General features: G+C 35.1%; 1 protein-coding gene across 1 annotated transcript in view; it reads left to right on the plus strand.

Moving 5' to 3' along the window:
- The window catches only part of LOC134854863 (small G protein signaling modulator 2-like), a 96,741-nt gene that overhangs the window by 25,211 nt on the left and 51,036 nt on the right, over window positions 1-20,494 (plus strand). The window contains exons 11-13 of the mRNA XM_063871222.1: window positions 12,335-12,728; window positions 13,028-13,239; window positions 14,152-14,221. Of these exons, the coding sequence (XP_063727292.1) occupies window positions 12,335-12,728; window positions 13,028-13,239; window positions 14,152-14,221 (676 nt within the window). The remainder of the gene's footprint in view (window positions 1-12,334; window positions 12,729-13,027; window positions 13,240-14,151; window positions 14,222-20,494) is intronic.

Genomic DNA, 20,494 nt, shown 5'->3' on the forward strand with positions numbered 1-20,494 from the left:
TTATGGCAGTATTAAAGATTGAGTGTGATTTTCAATACCTAGATCAAATGCTTATCTTTGGGATTATTTTTTAGAGAGCTACTACAAAATGATGAAACGAAGCTTGCCGTACTGGAAAAGTTTTTTTTCGAACGAGTTTAAAAACTGATTTGCGAGCGTTTAAATGGGTGGACTTCAGACCAAATATGATGAAGATAAAACTTAACAAAATTGTTATGGTGCATTTTTGAAATGCGGACCTAAATTTTTACCCCAAAGCTTATCATTTTTAGTTTTTTTAGTCAATGAAAAGTTACGCCAGAACTGAGCGATCAATTGCTCATAAAGTTATATCAACGTGAGTCTCTCATGTAGCCCAACAAATTTTAAAAGGGGTTTAAGAGGGATTTGATCAAAACGTTTTAAAATAGTTTTCAAATAAAAAATTGGTGCACATGCTAAGATGTGTGATTCAAGCATTAAAGAAATGCTAAGAAAAAATGCTAATCTGCAAGGGGGGTTAGATTCCGGCGCATAACAGATTTTTTTAAGTTTTATCTTTTCCTTCGATTTTCACCTTTCGCTTTTTTAGAACTTAATTTTGCCGTTTTGTTGCTTGTGTTTCGGAAGTTGTAACTTGGTCTCTGTGTAAAATTGTGTACTAGCTCAGCAAAGTTTAGTTTTATAAATCTTTATTTTTATTGCGAAAACTAAAATCGTTGTGTTGAACAATTTTTATGCTGATTACTATACTGAATAGCAACTGACTATCTGTTTTCAATTTGGATTAGTTTAATCGAAAAAGTCAACTATGAAACGTTCTGAAAGCTTAAAGAGCTTGAAAACAATATTTGTTGTTGAAAATTTTCCTTGTGCTCATTGATAATTTTCCAACTGCCTGTTCTTCATCCTATAAAATTGGTGTGTGTTTTTTGTCAGTATTTGTCATGGATCAGTTTCTCTTGCTGATACTGTCGGGCTTGTTTTTTGGCCGTCCTAATTAATATTGAATTCAAGACGCTCATTTAAGTCGTATTGTGTTTCGCTTCAGAGTCGATGAACGTAGTGAAGACTGTTATAAAAGTCGTTATATTTTTTGAGTCAGTTCTTTTCTTTTTTTAACAGAAAGGCAAACTCCACTGTCGACCTGCAAAAGTGTAAAGATCACTAAACACGTTCTAATTTAGGTTTTTGTTTCCTTGCGTACATTGACTCTTTTCCAAATGTCTGCTGGCAAGGTTGTAATTTTTTTACGGAGAAATTCCTAAATTTGACTCTGCTCAAATTTGATTTTTCGCGCTTTGACTTTAAATTTTTTTGGTTCAATTTATCCATCTGCTAAAAATAACGCTCTCAATTTACGATGGGGCTATCAGCGCGAAAAATAAAAATGCTTCCAAGTTTCGAAACTGGATTCTATTTTGTAAGGTTTCTTAGGGGAATAAGATATCTTAAACCCAGTTTTCTCAAAAACTCTCTCGAAAAACTCAATCATAAAAGAGTGTTGAAATTCAGAGAAAATCATGCTGAAAGTTGAAAAATGCTGAAGAAAAAATCATCTTATTCCGTTCTTTTTTGTGTTAATTGACACTGTTCCAAATGTTGTGGCTGTGTTGCATATGCATTTGTTTTAGTTCTGTTTTTAATTTAAGTTTTATTTGTGCAGTGAATTTGAAGAGATTTACCTTCAATGAGGTAGTGTGGCTTTTTATCCAGGTTTTTTTGCAAAAAACTTCTAGATTGTTCGTACTCATTTTTTTCAATGTTTAGTTATCGATTTTTTAGTTCATTTGGAATACATTTCATTAAATCGACGTTTGATTTAATTTTTTGATTAAATAGGCAAATTCTATTTCACTGGGAAGGCAAACTTTGTGTTAAGATTTCACAGCGGAATTAAAAAATATCTTTTGATCCAGTTTTCTGAAATTGGCTTAATTCGGAGTGTTTTTAATTTCAAAAATTTTTAAGCTCATATATGTTTTTTTTAATCAATTTTTTTTCTGTTTTCTTGAATTCTTTTGCACTTTTCGAGCTGTCTATTTTTCTTATTCTTTGATACTCGAAAATTTTTAAATTTTCTTGAGCTTTGGCCAATACACAGTTTTCTAGATGTGACTATTTTATATATTTTTTTTACGTAGGCCAAGATGTCAAATTAGGGCCTTTATCTCTAAATGGCCCAAAGATATGAACTAAATCTAACTATTCCGATTTGCAGAAATTTAACATTAACTATTATATTTTGAATAACCTACACAAATCATCAGAGTAAAAATTAATCAACAATATTGATTTCAGATCAACCTGTAAAAACATTGATTTTAGGCCGTTCAAATCCGAAAAAAAATCAGAAGTCCATTATGTTGATTTTCGTAACTCTCCTTGACAACTCATTTTCAAACCTTCTTAAGCTCAAATTGCCTTGATGGGTTTTATTGTACGCCTCGTGGGAATAAAATAAGGTAGGGTACATTAATGGCCCTTACAAAATTTGCAATAAAGGTAAGTTATCAGGTAATTTGCCTTATCAATACCGGACGATAAGATTGGCATTTATTGTGTTTTTTTTGTGTATGAAAAATAAGTGCATACAACATGCATTTTGAGAAACTTCGAGTTTAAATAGTGTTTTCGACAGCAAATAAGCTTAAGGAATCAAGTTTATCAAATTTAATGTATAAGGAGACAATAATTCAATGTGTGTACAACAAAGTTATTTTTCAGTGGATTACGTTAGTTACCTTTATTGCTTTGATTACCCTAAAGGTAAATGATAGCATTACACTAAAGGAAAGGAGTCCTATACCTTGTTAAGGCTTTGCCTTAATCCCTGGATTATAGGAAATAACGAAAATTAGAATCGATTTAAAATAATCTTTTAATTGATGAAATGTATATACAGAAATATGCGCTCGCAGTTTGTTTTTAGAAATATTCACGGGAAACTAGTCGTTTTATGCTTTTGTAATCATTTTCTTATTTTCAATTTGAACTCTATTGCCTCTGCTTAGTGCTTTTAAGTTTTTTATTCTAAATGCTTGATTGAAAACTGTAGGATTTTATTGTTCTCGTAGGGTAAAAGAATTAATATAGATGGTCGTACAGTAAAAAATAGCAATTGAGTACAGCACGTAGGAGGAGATAAGTCAAAGTGTATATTGCCCCATTTTTGTTCTGCCCTCGCTTGTTACCTGTGCGCATCCTGTTTAATATTTGTGTGTTTATGTTTAAAATGGTCTGTCGAGTAGTGCTATAGTACCAGAAGAAACATTCAAACCAGCGGAAACAGTTTTCCTTCTCCTTTAGAAGGGCAGGGCAGGAAGCAGAAGTTGATAAGGAATAATGAGAATAAAATGTTCAACCAAATTCTCATGTTCAACCAAATGGCCTTTATGTAGATGAATATTTGCTGCCTGGCATTTTTAGCAGTCTCATGCATGATTATTTGATGAATGGTTAAGTTATTATGAAGTTAACTCATTCGGTCTGACTTCTCTTGAAGTTGCCGATGAGATTTCTTCCTGATCATATAGTATTGCTTGCCGAAGTGTTTTGCATCGATAGCTCTGATCGAAATTAAACTTGTGTGCTAATTAAAGAGCAACCGGTAATTCTCGTTCCCACGTTTTCGTATTATTTGCCTTGCCAAAGCAAAGAATTTGTTCAAATCCATGCAATTCGGACGAAAAATTTATACCAACGAGAATTAGGCCACAGCAGAATGAAGATAATTGTTGATTCTAATAATATTTGAAAAAATCTATATTGTTTCCTAACAAAATATAATCTTCATTATGCTTTGGCCTAATTGTCGTTGGTTGAAATTTCATAAATAGTTCGTCGGAATTGCCTGGATTTGAAATATCGGCTGCGGCATCTCAAATTCTTTGCTTTTGCAAGGAAAATAGAACGAAAACGTGGGAACGAGAATTACTGGTTGCTCTTCAAGTAGCACACAAGTTTAGATTCGACCAAAGCTATCGACGCAAAATACTTAAAGCTTCACTTGTAAAAATAACCATTTGATTGATCGAGAGCGAGCTTTTAAAGAAATTAAAATTCAAAGTGCCAAGTGAAATATGAGCGGAAATTAAGAATTTCCTTTGAAAAAAAACACGATAATATACAAATATTGAAAAAAAATTTTGCATGACCATTTTTACTATGAATCATGAACCGCAACAATATGTTTGAAGTTCTGTTGAATCTAATATTATTTGAAAAAATCGATATTATTTCCAACAAACTGATTTTCAACAATATAGTTGCGCTTCATGATTCATCGCAAAAAATGGTCATGCAAAATAATTGAAGTTGAAAAAAACAATCAGTTGTTAATTGTTTTCTTCCTACCATTGAATCTATACCAGCTCTTTGTTGGCTATCTTTCAGAAAGCCAATTTGCTCATTTGAATACGAAGCTAAAATAGTTTTTGCATCATGTTAAACTCAATAATTGTATTCCATTAATAATACACCGAAATCTGATATTCAATAATCAGTTACTAATTCCATTTCTTTTATATCTTTCAATTCGGATCATGCAGAGTTGTAAGTTTTAAAGGCCAAATTTTCTGCTTATTCCGTATTTTCCTTAATTTTGCAGCTCCTTTTTTCTGTTTTTTTTGCTTTGGTGTGCGAATTGCAACACCATTGTGCAGTTTTAGAATTCTCAGCAGAAGGGAATACTGTAGATGCAGTTTTTTTTCTAATTGGGCTAATTTTTTAGTAAAGTGTTGGTTAAAAAATGATCTTGAAATAGAGAGCTTCAACGTGTGATTTTTTCGTTGAAGTTCAAAATTTTCAAAAAGTTTTTTTTTCTGTGTTATTTGAGTTCATTGAATCTTAAGCAATTGTTCGTTCGCTGTATTTTTCCAACCAACGTTGCGCATTTCAATTATGTGTAAAAATGTTTTCGCGTCATGTAAACATATTTAATTATATCCTTCTATTTTCAGAAAGTTCATTGCTATCTTGTATTTTTAACCATGAGTTGCTAGACAGGCATTATTGGTGTTTTTTAAAATTTTTGTCTTGGAATATGTAGATGGTGGGTTGTGTTCTGCTGAATCGGAATTTTTGAAGGTTAATTTCCGATTTATTTTTGTAGTTTCTCGAGTTTTACAGCTAGTTTTTGATGTTTTTTTTGCTTTTGCATGCGAAGTGTGTTGTGATTTGCTTTTAGTATCTTAAAATGACCTTCGGTATTTTAATTAATACCTGTTAAACATCTTAGTTACGACCATTGGTCGATATGAACGGAAGTTCAGTTGTCCATTTAACGTTCTTAATTCCACTACTTCCTTTTTACCGTTTTATCCTTCTAAGCTTATGTACATACATTGTACGTATAGAACCATAGAATTAGAATAGTTTATTATGGCGCAGTCAAATGATTCGAACGTGCGTGGAATTCCCCCCTTTTGGGCGAACCATACTCTAGAGCCACCGCATGCCTGGACCCAATGGAGCGACCAATTCCAGTTGGCGATCATTGCGAAAGAAAATCTGGATTTAGAGAGCCTACATGGACCAGAGATACCGGCGCAAATTCCAATCGCAAATTCCAATCTTGGAACAAGCAACAGGCAGCGAGTCGGACGCGGAAAAAGCCAACAGAGAGAGCAGTAACAAGAGCGCAATGAAACAGTATGAATCCACCGAAGAGAAGCGGATCAACGAAGAAAAGAGGAAATTTAATGGAATGAGACGAACGGAGGCGGACAAGAAACTGCGATCAATTTTATTTCTAGCCCTAGGGAGCGAAGGAAAAAGAGTTTTTACACAAAAGAACCCGAGAGTCAAGATTCTAGCAACATCGTTCTCTGAGTTCTGGACTCTACTAGACGCAGCATTTAACAAACCGCTCAACACTACGTTCGAAAGATATAAACTACTAAATCGAAAGCAGAAAGACCGCGAGTCGCACGAACAATTCTGGGGAGCACTGACGGACCTGGCCAGCACGTGCAACATCAAGGAATCTGACGAGGTGGAATGGATAAGAGACATCTTCATTTGCAACATGAAGAACACAGACACCCAGAGGAAGCTACTTTCAGCTACCATAAGCCCGTCGGAAGCACTTAATCAAGCCCTAATCGACGAAAAGGGATACTCTAACCACCAGAAACTAACAAATATGTCACAGTCATCGACCAACGGGACAACTTTTAAATCTTTTAGTAACCACAATCATATCAAAAAGGAACCAAGTTCAAACATCGAAAGGAGCAACTCGTGCATGAAATGCGGGAATACATTTACGAAAGGGCACTTAAACGTTTACCCAGCGAAGGACATAACCTGCAAAAATTATAATTATAAGGGACACTTCGCCAAATTATGTAAATCACGCAATAAGAGACCAACTGTAAATACTGTATCAGATAATTATGTAAATACCGAGAATTGTACATACACACATCCGGAAAACTCGTGGATGGAAGAAAAAGAATCGTGCGACGTTATAAATGCGTGGAACGAGTACGGACAGAGTGACGATGACAATTTCTCGGTGTTGAGCGTCAGAACTATTTGCGACAAAAACGGTCTCGAAACAAAGAAACTCCTGAACCTAGGCATCGGCTGGGATATGATTTTAAATATGAACATACCTGTAGATTCAGCAAGCCCTGTAAGTTTTTCAAAACAGAATGTACTACACGAATTTAAACTAAGATACCCGAACCTCAAGATACACCCAGTGGAGAAAAGAATAAAAGACCTATACTGCGGATTCACCAACGATACGATCAATATTTTGGGAAAAATAATTGTCAGAACACAGTCCAATGGGTGGATCAGCGAAGAAACCCCGTTCTTGATAACCGGCGGACACGAGCGAAACATCTTGGGGAACGACAATTTACCCAAACTGGGCATAGAAATAACACAGAGGAAATGCCCCCCAACCAATCTGCATGGTCAATCAACCCACACTCGAGAGTGAGTACAAAAACTTACTTTCTTTATCTGACAAAATTTTTAACGAGTTCAAAAATCTATTCACTAGAGTGGGGAAAATACCTAACGATCGAAAGGTAACTCATTTTCACTCACCTTTTAAACCAATACAGCCATTTCTGTAATATTACAAAACAGCCATTTCGATATAAAAGAGAAGACAAGACTGAAAACGGACGCTTCACATAACGGACTAGTGGCAACCCTAGAACAATTACAGGACGACCAGTGGAAAACAATCGCGTTTGCATCCAGATTTTTAAATAACCATGAAATGAAATATTCTACCAACGAATTAGAGTTGCTGGGAGTCGTATGGGCTACAGATCATTTCAGAAATTACCTGTACGGAACGGAATTTCAAATAGTAACAGACGACAAAGCATTTTTATCAGCACTTTCGGCAAATTATGGAAACAAAACGATGCATAGTCGATTGACCCGTTGGGTAAACAGACTTTTACCATTCAATTTTAAAATTTCACATTTACCAGGAAAGGACATGGGCTTTACAGACCTTTTATCTAGACTTCCTTCGGACAAAGTCCTTCCAATTTCCCATTATGACGACGAATTTGTAGTCGCTTCAATCGGCAAAATTCAGAACAAAATTCTAAAATAGTTACTGCAAAATTCTGTAGATAGACCAACGGTCGCAGTAAATACTAATACGCGAGTTAATACAATCCCGTCGGGAAACGAATATTCAAGCGACGTGATTGGTCAGAATCGGTTGAATAGCTCTTAAGCTTTACTTAATCTCAAGATTATTGCTGCTATCATATCTTGTATCGCTCAGTCGATAAAAATTTGCCACAATCAACACTCTAGGACAGAAAATTGCACTACAATTTGCCAACCTGTCGATAATTCGAAATTTAATTTTAAAAGTATTACCTTTACGGACAAAGTCCTTCTACATTTTTTATTACTAAACAGACACTTCATACCATTTAGCAAGAAACAATCAGATCTCCCAATGGACAAAGTGAACGAACCTCTCTTGATCATCCCGGAAGAACATAATATCGCCCTCAAATTCAGAGACGACCGACTTCACCCGACCACGCAGACCTCGTAAGAAGATACAAGGCCGACTTGAATTTACCAAATTCCCCAACTCGCCCGGAAAATCACTGTTCGAAGAAATTGCTTCAGATCATGACCAGAGAAGACAAGGTGCTGTGGGATTTGAAAGAGACGATAAAGAGGAATCGACCTTTGGGCATACACGGAACTTACATGAAGAACTATGCCAAAGATCTTCACGTGAAGGATGAGCTACTCTTCTTAGACAATAAATTAGTCGTCCCAGCTACCATCAGGGGAACTTTAATTCGATGCTACACGAGACTCATCCAGGACAGTTTGGGATGAAATCTCTCGCCGAATATTTGTGGTGGCCGCACATCTACCGGGAAATTTACCATCACGGGAGAACATGTAGCCAATGTCTAAAAGCTGGTAAGAACATTAAAGTGTTACTAGGCTCCCAGAATATTTCGAAACTCCCGACGTTGACATTCGCGAACGAAGAAATTAACTTGGACTTTGCGGGACCGTTGGACGCGTGCTGGTCTAACAATAAATGCATCCTTCTTTGCATCGACCGTTACACAAAGTTTCCTTCGGCCAAGATAGTTAACAACACCTCTACAAGAAACGTAATTTCATTTTTAAACGATTACTGTCACCTACACGGATTCCCAAGGAAAATTAGAGTCGACCATGGGTCATGCTTCTTATCACAAGATTTAAAAAACTTCTGCGATAAATTTAATATAAATTATTTACTGCACAGTCGGAGACCACAGATCCAATGTGCTAGTGGAAAGATTAGTGTACACAATTAAATCGAAATTACTGGCAATGTCCTTCGAATCACCCAAGCCGTCTCTAAACGAATCGATCGAGAAAATCATCTGGAATTTGAGAATCTCAAAACAATCTGCGATTGGCTGTACACCTTTTGAAAAGCATTTTAAATGAGTAGCGAACACTAGGTGGAAAAATCTTATGTCCAATATTGACCATTTAGATAAAAGGAAGACTATAATGTCCAAAGATCGGGCCACGAACTGGGAACTCCACGACGGGGCAGAAGATGGTTATCTGGACGAGGAAAAAGACAGCACGTCGGATCCAGAAGAAAACATGCCACTATCTAGGACTTTCAACCTACACACAACCCCGGACGTCACTATTCGATCTTCAGAACCTCTGGCAAAAAGAAAAGCAGTAATGGGAGGTAACTTATATAATAAGGTATCTAACAGGAAAAATAGGGACCCATATTTTAATCTGGTTAAGAAGGATATTATCGATTCTTCAGAGCACACCGTTACTCTTGACAACGGTCTCGTTTTACGTAAATCGGATCTGGCTATAAAAGGAAAAATACTCCCTGGGACCAAAAAGATAATAGTGAATCAGACACCCATTGGTCATAATCTTCACACTGATTCGAGTTTAGCTGGGAAAAGGAAACTCTCCCCACCGAAGAAAGCTGTATCGACACCCGCTGGACACTCGGGTCAAGGCACCTCAAGAACGGCTAACACCAGAGTAGGGACTAGTGCACCGACCGTGAGCACAGCCACTCAAGACTCTCCAAGATTTTCTTCAGGTTCATCTTCTTCCTTAAATCTAGATTCGTGGGACGGGATAATCGAGGATTACTTTGACGATGTGACCAATAATAACGTATCTCAAAACCCTCATACCGAGTCTAATCAGGGCTTAAGTATTACAGGTCCTGTCGAATCTCCACAACAGAGCTCAGAAAGGCCAGCGAACAACGACCCCCGGGAGATTGTTGTAATCCACGACGCGACCACGACAGAAGGATCACAAGACAACCCAATACTAGTAGACAGTATTCCGGAACAGATGAACAGCGCGACTCTAAAGCCCCGAAATTCTAGACCACGCAGAAATGTGGGCCCCCCACAGTTTTACGGAAATCGCAGATTTATAGACGTGGTGCTAGAGAAAGACGACCTAGGGGCGTCACCTTCTGTATTCTCTCCGGCACCGGACTCCCATAGGACTACTTTCACGGTCACCTCTCCATCCGGTGTTTTGACTCCACTAGCGGAGGCGCCTCCCAGACATATTCTCGTTGCGGAAACGACGTTGTCCTGGTCTTCAAGGAACTCCCTCCCGTCGGTCAGACCAGCAACCTCTACTATGAAGACTCATCTTCACGAGAATTCTTCGGACTCAAATACAACTTACCCGATCATGAAGGACCCCACGCTCGAGGTGGACAACTATAGCGAGATCTCATCGACTATAGGTTCGGAAGTGATGGCTAAATTGGATGAGTTTGACGATCAATTCAATTAATCTACATATCAATTTAAACTGAACAAAACAATTCTTTGATCCATATCTTACCGCCGGACTTTTTAATTTTACCTGTAGATACAATTGTACATGTTAATGTACATGTTGTGGATTAGTTTTATTTAGTTAGTTACTGTATACTGTAAATTTTGTAATTCTGTATAGTCACCCTGTACATTTGTACATTCTCTTTCAATTGTGGATCCTATTTTGCTTCTGTATATTTACCTTCTGGGTGCAGTTTGTAAAATTTTTCCATTTTCGGAGGGGGAAAAAGGTTGTATATAGAGTTATGTAGTTAGTTTGCAGTTTCATTTTTTTCCCGGTGGGAGATGTTGTGATTTATTTTTAGTATCCTTAAATGACCTTCGGTATTTTAATTGATACCTGTTAAACATCTTAGTTACGACCATTGGTCGATATGAACGGAAGTTCAGTTGTCCTTTTAACGTTCTTAATTCAACTACTTCCTTTTTACCGTTTTATCCTTTTTAGCTTATGTACATACATTGTACATATAGAACCATAGAATTAGAATAGTTCATTTAAGTGCAACACCGCCTCGGTGCAAGTTATAGAATTCATTGTAGAATGAAAAATCGTCTGTTGATTCATTTTTCAATTGCGCCTGTTTTCTGAATAAAGTGTTGGTCATAAATTATTCTTGAATTAGAGAGCTTCAACGTGTTATAGTTTTCGTCGAAGTTCAAAAGTTTCAAAAACTCTTTTTTTTTATTTTACTTGGGTTCATTGAGACTTAAGCAATGGTGCGTGTGCTTTTTTAAAATCAACGGGGTGAGCATTTCAATGTGAAGCTTGCGTGTGAAATGTTTTTGCATTATGTAAACATCACGAATTATATCCCTTTAGTTACAGGGATTCATTGCTATCTGATATTTATCAGATGATGGTGGGTTGGTTTCGGCAGAGTCTCAAGTTTTATAAGGCTAATTTCCGGCTTATTTCTGTATTTTCCTGGATTTTACAGCTCCTTTCTGCTTTTTTTTTTGCTTGAGCATGCGAAGTTCGAAGTCGCCTCTGTGTATCTTTTGAAATTCCCAGTTGCCTATGATATTCACTTACCGACCCAGTTTTTGCTAATTGGGTTCTTTTCATTTGAAAAAGTGTCAATCCGTTTCTAAAAAATTAACGAGCTAAAATGTGATGCTAAATCCAAAAAGTTTACTTATTAGTGGAGTCAATGAATAAGCAGAATTATGAATGAACTGAAAATGAGCGCAGTATCTGTAAGTCAGCCGTCAGAACTGAAAATTGAATCATTTTACGCAACTTTAAATAATCATCTTGTAAATTCTGTTTTTTTTTTGTTGGTTTTATGGAAGTTGATTTATAAACGGCCACAGTGAATCGATTATTTATCGCATGTTTGTTATTTCTTTGTTCTCTCATTGGTTTCGTGGGCTGTTTGGCATTAGCGCACTGATTTTGAATGTAATCATGGGCACTGTCGATACTGAAAAAGAATGCTGACTTTACAGTAATATTAGCTATTCCTTAATGGTCTGACGATATTTATCTGTGATTTTTGATAGATGCATATTTTTCTGTTTATTAGTTCTGATCGATTTGGGGGCCTTCCTTGGCACGGATGCATGGATTCTACAGTTAGAGCAAAATTAGATCTGTTTATCAACCCCCCTAACAGAATGGGTTAAATTGTTTAGTACAGATAGAACATTGTTCTCATAACTGATGAAATTGCTCTCTCTAGGAGGTGGATATCAGGTATCATTAGTACCAGGATCATTAAGCAATCCACGAAATGTTCGACTGGTCAAAATGCTGGTTGAAATTTTATATAGTGAGGTGGTTATTTTATGCTCTCCGTAAAATTAGCTTGCTTCTGTCTAAGTTGTGTATCAAATGTTTAGATCTTCTTGCAGATCTTAAGTTCCTGAATCTGTTCTTTTCACCAAATGTTGAAGAGTTTTTATTGTTGTTTTTGGCGCTTTTTTGCATAATGAAGTTACAACTCACAATTTTTTCAATCCTCGATTATAATAGAGTTTTTGTCCAGGTGTTTCCGCGTCTGTTTCACTCCAATGACAATGGAGGATCTCTGAATGAGAATGGCCAATCAGATTGCAGCATTGCAGATAAATCGAACCTATCAGAAGAGCGAGAAAGGGAACTGAATGTTGGTACAATAACTGCTAAATGCAATGAGACCTCATCTGGAACGTCTCCGAAGCGAAGGCCATTTGAAAAGTACATTCTGAGTGTAAGTCTGAGCAATCCGATTGGAGAATTGGTCTCGTCTTCGAAACTGTTTGCCGAGTCAATCGGCAAAAATGAAAACAGTAGTGAACGAAAATCGGAAAAGTTAGCGAAAAGTAGCTCGGAAGGCGACGCTGACGCAAAACTTAACGAAGCAATGGCTGCCGCAGCAGCAGCTAAAGAAAAAAAATTAGGTGATATATCAGATATAAGGTGTTACGTTTTCTACTGCAATTCGCGAAATTCGTTTTTTACTGCAAGGCACGAAAAATATATCTTATCGAACCTTTTGGTATGGCATACAAAATTTTTAATAACAAATAAACCAAACACTGTAATGAAGGAAAAGTTGCTTCAATTTTTCTGGTCAAGTTTTAGATATTTTTACGTTGCTGCAGTTCTGTATACTTTTACGTGATAGACGCGTTATGAATTTGCAATTTGATTTTTATAAAGTAGCACCTTATGTCTAATATGTCCTCTGATTAATTAGTGGAGAGCCGAGACTTCGTCTTCCGAATAATCCACCAGCACGGGAACTTCTCGCCTGTTAGTGTGTATTCAGGGAGTGCTGCAAACGAGACTGCATCCAGCATGACTACGGCGGCATCTTCATCGGGCGGAGAGGCGCCACTATTCGTGTCATCCATAATCTCACACTTCAGTTTCAGCCACAGTGCGATTATGAGACAGAAAAACTTACTGGTTACTTTTTTATTTACTTCTTACCAAGGGCGTAAGCATATAAGCCGAAGTGTATAAAAATATATTAAAATAGTAATTAAATAAGATATGCTAAGAGTAATGTAAGTAGTGAATACTCTGAAATAGGTCATGGTGATTTTTTTTGCTTATTTTTTTCTCAGAAATTTGATTTTCTGCGGTTAGACTTTTGATTTCTTTTTACGTTCCATTCCGTTCATTTGTTGAAATGAAGCCAAACTCCACTATTGAACAGCAAAAGTTTAAAGGACACTACAAAACGTGATTATCTTCTAGTTTCGAAAGTGGAATTCATTTTTCAGATTTCCCAGTGGAATTAAAAAATTAACTATTGTTCTTGAAATTCAAAGAGCTTTAAGGGCATTTTTTCGTTGAAATTCAAAAATTCCTTGCGTTAAAGTCTGCTTTTCAATTAACTGTTGGCTATGTTTTATATGTAGGAGAAGAATATATTTTTGGCAAGAATTTCAATTGACGATTTTATTAACTGTGTTTCATTCCAAAACATGATTTAATTTTTTTAACTCGATTTGATTGATTCTTTTCCTTTTTGTTGGCTATGTTTTCATTATGAACAAGGGGGATCTCAAAGTAGAAAAATTTTCTTTCGTTATACGTGATATGTTAAAGATTTCAATTACGTTTTTTGTACACCAACTGAGTGGTAGGTTAGAATTTTACTTTGAGTTGCCTTTTTCAAGATACAGCAAGGAATTGAATTTTCACTTATTTAAGTCCTGTGGTTTTTCTTTCAATTTTGTTTTGGCGGTTTGAGTTCGCGCAGAATTATGGTTTGGCTTAATGTGTTAAAAGTTGAATTTTAGCTTAATGTAGAGACGTGATAGATATCAAATCGACTGAAATCATGTATTTGTTTTGTATTTCTTATTTTAGCGAGAAGCAGCGAACATGACTGTTGAAAAGGAGCCCAGGCCCAAATTGCAACATCAGCCAGTAGATATAGGTAAGGACTCATTTCTGATCTTTTTTTTTCTTCATTATTTCATCATCAGCAATGAACTAAAGTAATTAAGACTTCGTCTTGGTTCGAATTGAACTGACACCTTTCTGATGTAATCAAATTTGCTGATTCAGTAGAACAAAAAGTTAGCTGATGATTCAATTATACCAAGCAAATTTGTGGTTCACCTTGGTGATGAAAGGCATGAATTTTACATCTAAAAGAATTTCTGTTACATTTGATTTTAAAGAGCAGTAGTCTGCGACTGCTGACGCAGTGTTGCCTTAACATTGTTCGCTAGGGCTGCAAACAAATTTCTTTTTGTTCTATTTTAAAGCGCGAGACATTTTTTAATCATTCAATTTTAAAATAGCCTGGTGGTTTTGCAATAAAATTATCTGGAAGCTATCCCCAATCAATAGTTTACAAACATGTTGGAAATTAAGTACTCTTTGCTTCATGATAATTGCAATAAACAGCTTTTTCTGATTCAATGTTAGCATTAATTGCTATAATTGCAGTAAGATATCCTGGAAGCTGTCCATTAACAAGTTTATGCACCAATCTGGAAAACAAACACCTTTTATTTTTGTCAGAAGCAATTAACAGCTTTTAATGATTCAATGTTAACATTGAATGCTGTTATTGCAATACAATCTTCTGGACGCTATCCATAATCAGTGGTTTTTGGACGAATTCGGAAAATATTTTCTTTTTATGCAATGTTAATAGTTCAGCTTTTACTCTTTCAGTGTTGCTCTCGGCTGCTGGTTTTGCAATAATTTTATCTGCACGCTACCCTTAATAAGTTGCTTACGAATGTGTTGGAATTAAAAGACTTTTTTTATGATAAGTGCAATAAACAGTTTTTCCTGATTCAATGCTACCATTGATCGCTATATTGCAATAAGCTCTTCTGGACGCTATCCATAAACAATAATTTATGGACGAATCTAGAAAACAAAGTTTTTCTTTTTCACAGAAGCTATTAACAGCTTCTAATGATTCAATGTTAGCATTCAATACTGTTATTGCAATAAAATCTACTGGAAGCTATCCATGATCAGTAGTTTTTAACCAAATTCTGAAAATATTTTTTCTTGTGCAATGTTAATAGTTCAGCTTTTACTCTTTCAGCGTTGCTCTCGGCTGCTGGTTTTGCAATAGTTTTATCTGCACGCTACCCTTAGTAAGTTGCTTACGAATGTGTTGGAATTAAAAGACTTTTGTTTTATGATAAGTGCAATAAACAGCTTTTCCTGATTCAATGCTACCATTGATCGCTATATTGCAATAAGATCTGTACGCTATCCATAAACAATAGTTTATGGACGAATCTGGAAAACAAACACTTTTATTGTCAGAAGCATTTAACAGATTTTAAAGATTCAATGTTAACATTGAAATCTGTTATTGCAATACAATCTTCTGGACGCTATCCATCATCCGTAGTATTTGGACGAATTCGGAAAATAATTCCTTTATATTCAATTTTAATAGTACTAGACAGCTTTTAGTCTTTCAAAGTTACACGTGGTTGCTGGTTTTTCAATAAATTTATCTGAACACTATCCTTAATCAGTTGTTTACGAGTGTGTTGGATTTAGAGGACTTTTCTGATAATAAGTGCAATAAAAAGCTTTTCCGGATTAAATGTAACCATTGATTGCTATTATTGCAATAAGATCTTCTGGACGCTATCCATAAACAATAGTTTTTGGACGAATCTGGAAAACAAACGTTTTTTTTTAAACAGAAGCTATTAACAGCTTCTAATGATTCATTGTAAGCATTCAATACTGTAATTGCAATACAATCTTCTGGACGATATCCATCATCAGTAGCATTTGGACGAATTCGGAAAATAATTCCTTTTTATTCAATGTTAATAGTACTAGACAGCTTTTAGTATTTCAAAGTTTTACGTGGTTGCTGGTTTTTCAATAAATTTATCCGAACACTATACTTAATCAGTTGTTTACGAATGCGTTGGATTTAGAAGACTTCTGTTTTTTGATAAGTGCAATAAACAGCTTTTCCTGATTCAATGTTACCATTGATAGCTATTATTGCAATAAGATCTTCTGGACGCTATCGATAAACAATAGTTTTTGGACGAATCTGGAAAACAAATGTTTTTCCTTTTAACAGAAGCTATTAACATTTTCTAATGATTCAATGTTAGCATTCTATACTGTTATTGCAATAAAGTCTTCTGGACGCTATCCATGATCAGTAGATTTTAGACGAAATCTGAAAATAATTTTTTTATGCAATGTTAATAAATCAGCTTTCACTTTTTCAGTGTTGCGCTCGGCTGCTGGTTTTGCAATAATTCTATCTGCACGCTACCCTTAATAAGTTGGTTAGGAATGTGTTGAAATTAAAAGACTTTTGTTTTATCATAAGTGCAATAAATAGCTTTTCCTGATTCAATGTTACCATGATTGCTATTGTTGCCATAAGATCTTCTGTACGCTATCCATAAACACTGGTTTATGGGCGAATCTGGAAAACAAACACTTTTTATTTTTGTCAGAAGCATTTAACAGATTTTAAAGATTCAATGTTAACATTGAAAGCTGTTATTGCAATACAATCTTCTGGACGCTATCCATCATCAGTAGTATTTGGACGAATTCGGAAAATACTTCCTTTTTATTCAATGTTAATAGTACTAGACAGCTTTTAGTCATTCAAAGTTACACGTGGTTGCTGGTTTTTCAATAAATTTATCTGAACACTATCCTTAATCAGTTGTTTACGAATGTGTTGGATTTAGAAGAGTTTTTTTTGATGATAAATGCAATAAACGGTTTCTCCCGATTCAATGTTACCATTGGTTGCTTTTATTGCAATAAGATTTACTGGACGCTATCCATAAGCAATAGTTTATGGACGAATCTGGAAAGCAAACACCTTTTAGTTTTGTCAGAAGCATTTAACCGATTTTAAAGATTTAATGTCAACATGAAAGGCTGTTATTGCAATACTATCATCTGGACGCTATCCATCATCAGTAGTTTTTGGACGAAATCGGAAAATACTACGGATTCATGTTAATAATTGAGCTTTTACTCTTTCAGTATAAAGCTCGGCTGCTGGTTTTGCAATAATTTTATCTGCACGCTACCCTTAATAAGTTGCTTACCAATGTGTTGGATTTAGAAGAGTTTTTTTGATGATAAGTGCAATAAACGGTTTTTCCCGATTCAATTTTACAATTGGTTGCTTTTATTACAATAAGATTTACTGGACGCTATCCATAAGCAATAGTTTATGGACGAATCTGGAAAGCAAACACCTTTTAGTTTTGTCAGAAGAATTTAACCGATTTTAAAGATTTAATGTCAACTCGAAAGGCTGTTATTGCAATACTATCATCTGGACGCTATCCATCATCAGTAGTTTTTGGACGAAATCGGAAAATATTACGGATTCATGTTAATAATTGAGCTTTTACTCTTTCAGTATAAAGCTCGGCTGCTGGTTTTGCAATAATTTTATCTGCACGCTACCCTTAATAAGTTGCTTACCAATGTGTTGGAATTAAAAGAATTTTGTTTTATGATAAGTGCAATAAACAGCTTTTCCTGATTCAATGTTACCATTGATTGCTATTATTGCAATAAGATCTTCTGGACGCATGATCAATAGTTTATGGACGAATCTGGAAAACAAACACCTTTTTTGTCAGATGCATTTAACAGATTTTAAAGATTTAATGTTAATATGGAAGGCTGTTATTGCAATACAATCTTCTGAACGCTATCCATCATCAGTAGTATTTGGACGAGTTCGGAAAATAAATCCTTTTTATTCAATGTTTATAGTACTAGACAGCTTTTTGTCTTTCAAACTTACACGTGGTTGCTGGTTTTTCCATAAATTTATCTGCACGCTACCCTTAATAAGTTGGTTACGAATGTGTTGGTATTAAAAGACTTTTGTTTTATGATAAGTGCAATAAACAGCTTTTCCTGATTCAATGTAACCATTGATTGCTATTTTTGCAATAAGATCTTCTGGACGCTATCCATAAACACTGTTTTATGGACGAATCTGGAAAACAAACACTTTATATTTTTGTCAGAAGCATTTAACAGATTTTAAAGATTCAATGTTAACATTGAAAGCTGTTATTGCAATACAATCTTCTGGACGCTATCCATCATCAGTAGTATTTGGACGAATTCGGAAAATACTTCCTTTTTATTCAATGTTTATAGTACTAGACAGCTTTTAGTCATTCAAAGTTAAACGTGGTTGCTGGTTTTTTCATTTAATTTATCTGAACACTATCCTTAATCAGTTGTTTACGAATGTGTTGGATTTAGAAGAGTTTTTTGATGATAAGTGCAATAAACAGCTTTTCCCTATTCAATGTCACCATTGATTGCTATTATTGCAATAAGATCTTCTGGACGCTATCCATAAACAATAGTTTATGGACGAATCTAGAAAACAAAAGTTTTTCCTTTTAACATAAGCTATTAACATTTTCTAATGATTCAATGTTAGCATTCTATACTGTTATTGCAATAAAGTCTTCTGGACGCTATCCATGATCAGTAGATTTTGGACAAATTCTGAATTTTTTTATGCAATGTTAATAAATCAGCTTTTACTCTTTCAGTGTTGCGCTCGGCTGCTGGTTTTGCAATAATTTTATCTGCACGCTGCCCTTAATAAGTTGGTTACGAATGTGTTGGTATTAAAATACTTTTGTTTTATGATAAGTGCAATAAACAGCTTTTCCTGATTCAATGTTACCATTGATTGCTATTATTGCCATAAGATCTTCTGGACGCTATCCATAAACACTGGTTTATGGACGAATCTGGAAAACAAACACTTTATATTTTGTCAGAAGCATTTAACAGATTTTAAAGATTCAATGTTAACATTGAAAGCTGTTATTGCAATACAATCTTCTGGACGCTATCCATCATCAGTAGTATTTGGACGAATTCGGAAAATACTGCCTTTTTATTCAAGGTTAATAGTACTAGATAGCTTTTAGTCATTTAAAGTTACACGTGGTTGCTGGTTTTTCAATAAATTTATCTGAACACTATCCTTAATCAGTTGTTTACTAATGTGTTGGGTTTAGAAGAGTTTTTTGACGATGAGTGCAATAAACAGCTTCTCCCTATTCAATGTCACCATTGATTGCTATTATTGCAATAAGATCTTCTGGACGCTATCCATAAACAATAGTTTATGGACGAATCTACAAAACAAAAGTTTTTCCTTTTAACAGAAGCTATTAACATTTTCTAATGATTCAATGTTAGCATTCTATACTGTTATTGCAATAAAGTCTTCTGGACGCTATCCATCATCAGTAGATTTTAGAGGAATTCTGAAAATATTTTTTCTTATGCAATGTTAATAAATCAGCTTTTACTCTTTCAGTGTTGCGCTCGGCTGCTGGTTTTGCAATAATTTTATCTGCACGCTACCCTTAATAAGTTGGTTACGAATGTGTTGGAATTAAACGATTTTTGTTTTATCATAAGTGCAATAAACAGCTTTTCCTGATTCAATGTTACCATTGATTGCTATTATTGCAATAAGATCTTCTGGACGCTATCCATAAACAGTAGTTTATGGACGAATTCGGAAAATAATTCCTTTTTACTCAATGTTAATAGTACTAGACAGCTTTAAGTATTTCATAGTTTTACGTGGTTGCTGGTTTTTCAATAAATTTATCTGAACACTATCCTTAATCAGTTGTTTACAAATGTGTTGATTTTAGAAGACTTTTTTGATGATAAGTGCAATAAACAGCTTTTCCCTATTCAATGTCACCATTGATTGCTATTATTGCAATAAGATCTTCTGGACGCTATCCATAAACAATAGTTTCTGGACGAATCTAGAAAGCAAACACCTTTTAGTTTTGTCAGAAGCATTTAACCGATTTTAAAGATTTAATGTCAACATGAAAGGCTGTTATTGCAATACTATCATCTGGACGCTATCCATCATCAGTAGTATTTGGACGAATTCGGAAAATACTTCCTTTTTATTCAATGTTAATAGTACTAGACAGCTTTTAGTCATTCAAAGTTACACGTGGTTGCTGGTTTTTCAATAAATTTATCTGAACACTATCCTTAATCAGTTGTTTACGAATGTGTTGGGTTTAGAAGGGTTTTTTGACGATAAGTGCAATAAACAGCTTCTCCCTATTCAATGTCACCATTGATTGCTATTATTGCCATAAGATCTTCTGGACGCTATCCATAAACACTGGTTTATGGACGA

The sequence above is a fragment of the Symsagittifera roscoffensis genome, chromosome 9 (assembly GCF_963678635.1).
Source record: "Symsagittifera roscoffensis chromosome 9, txSymRosc1.1, whole genome shotgun sequence".
NCBI classification, from domain to species: Eukaryota; Metazoa; Xenacoelomorpha; order Acoela; family Convolutidae; genus Symsagittifera; species Symsagittifera roscoffensis.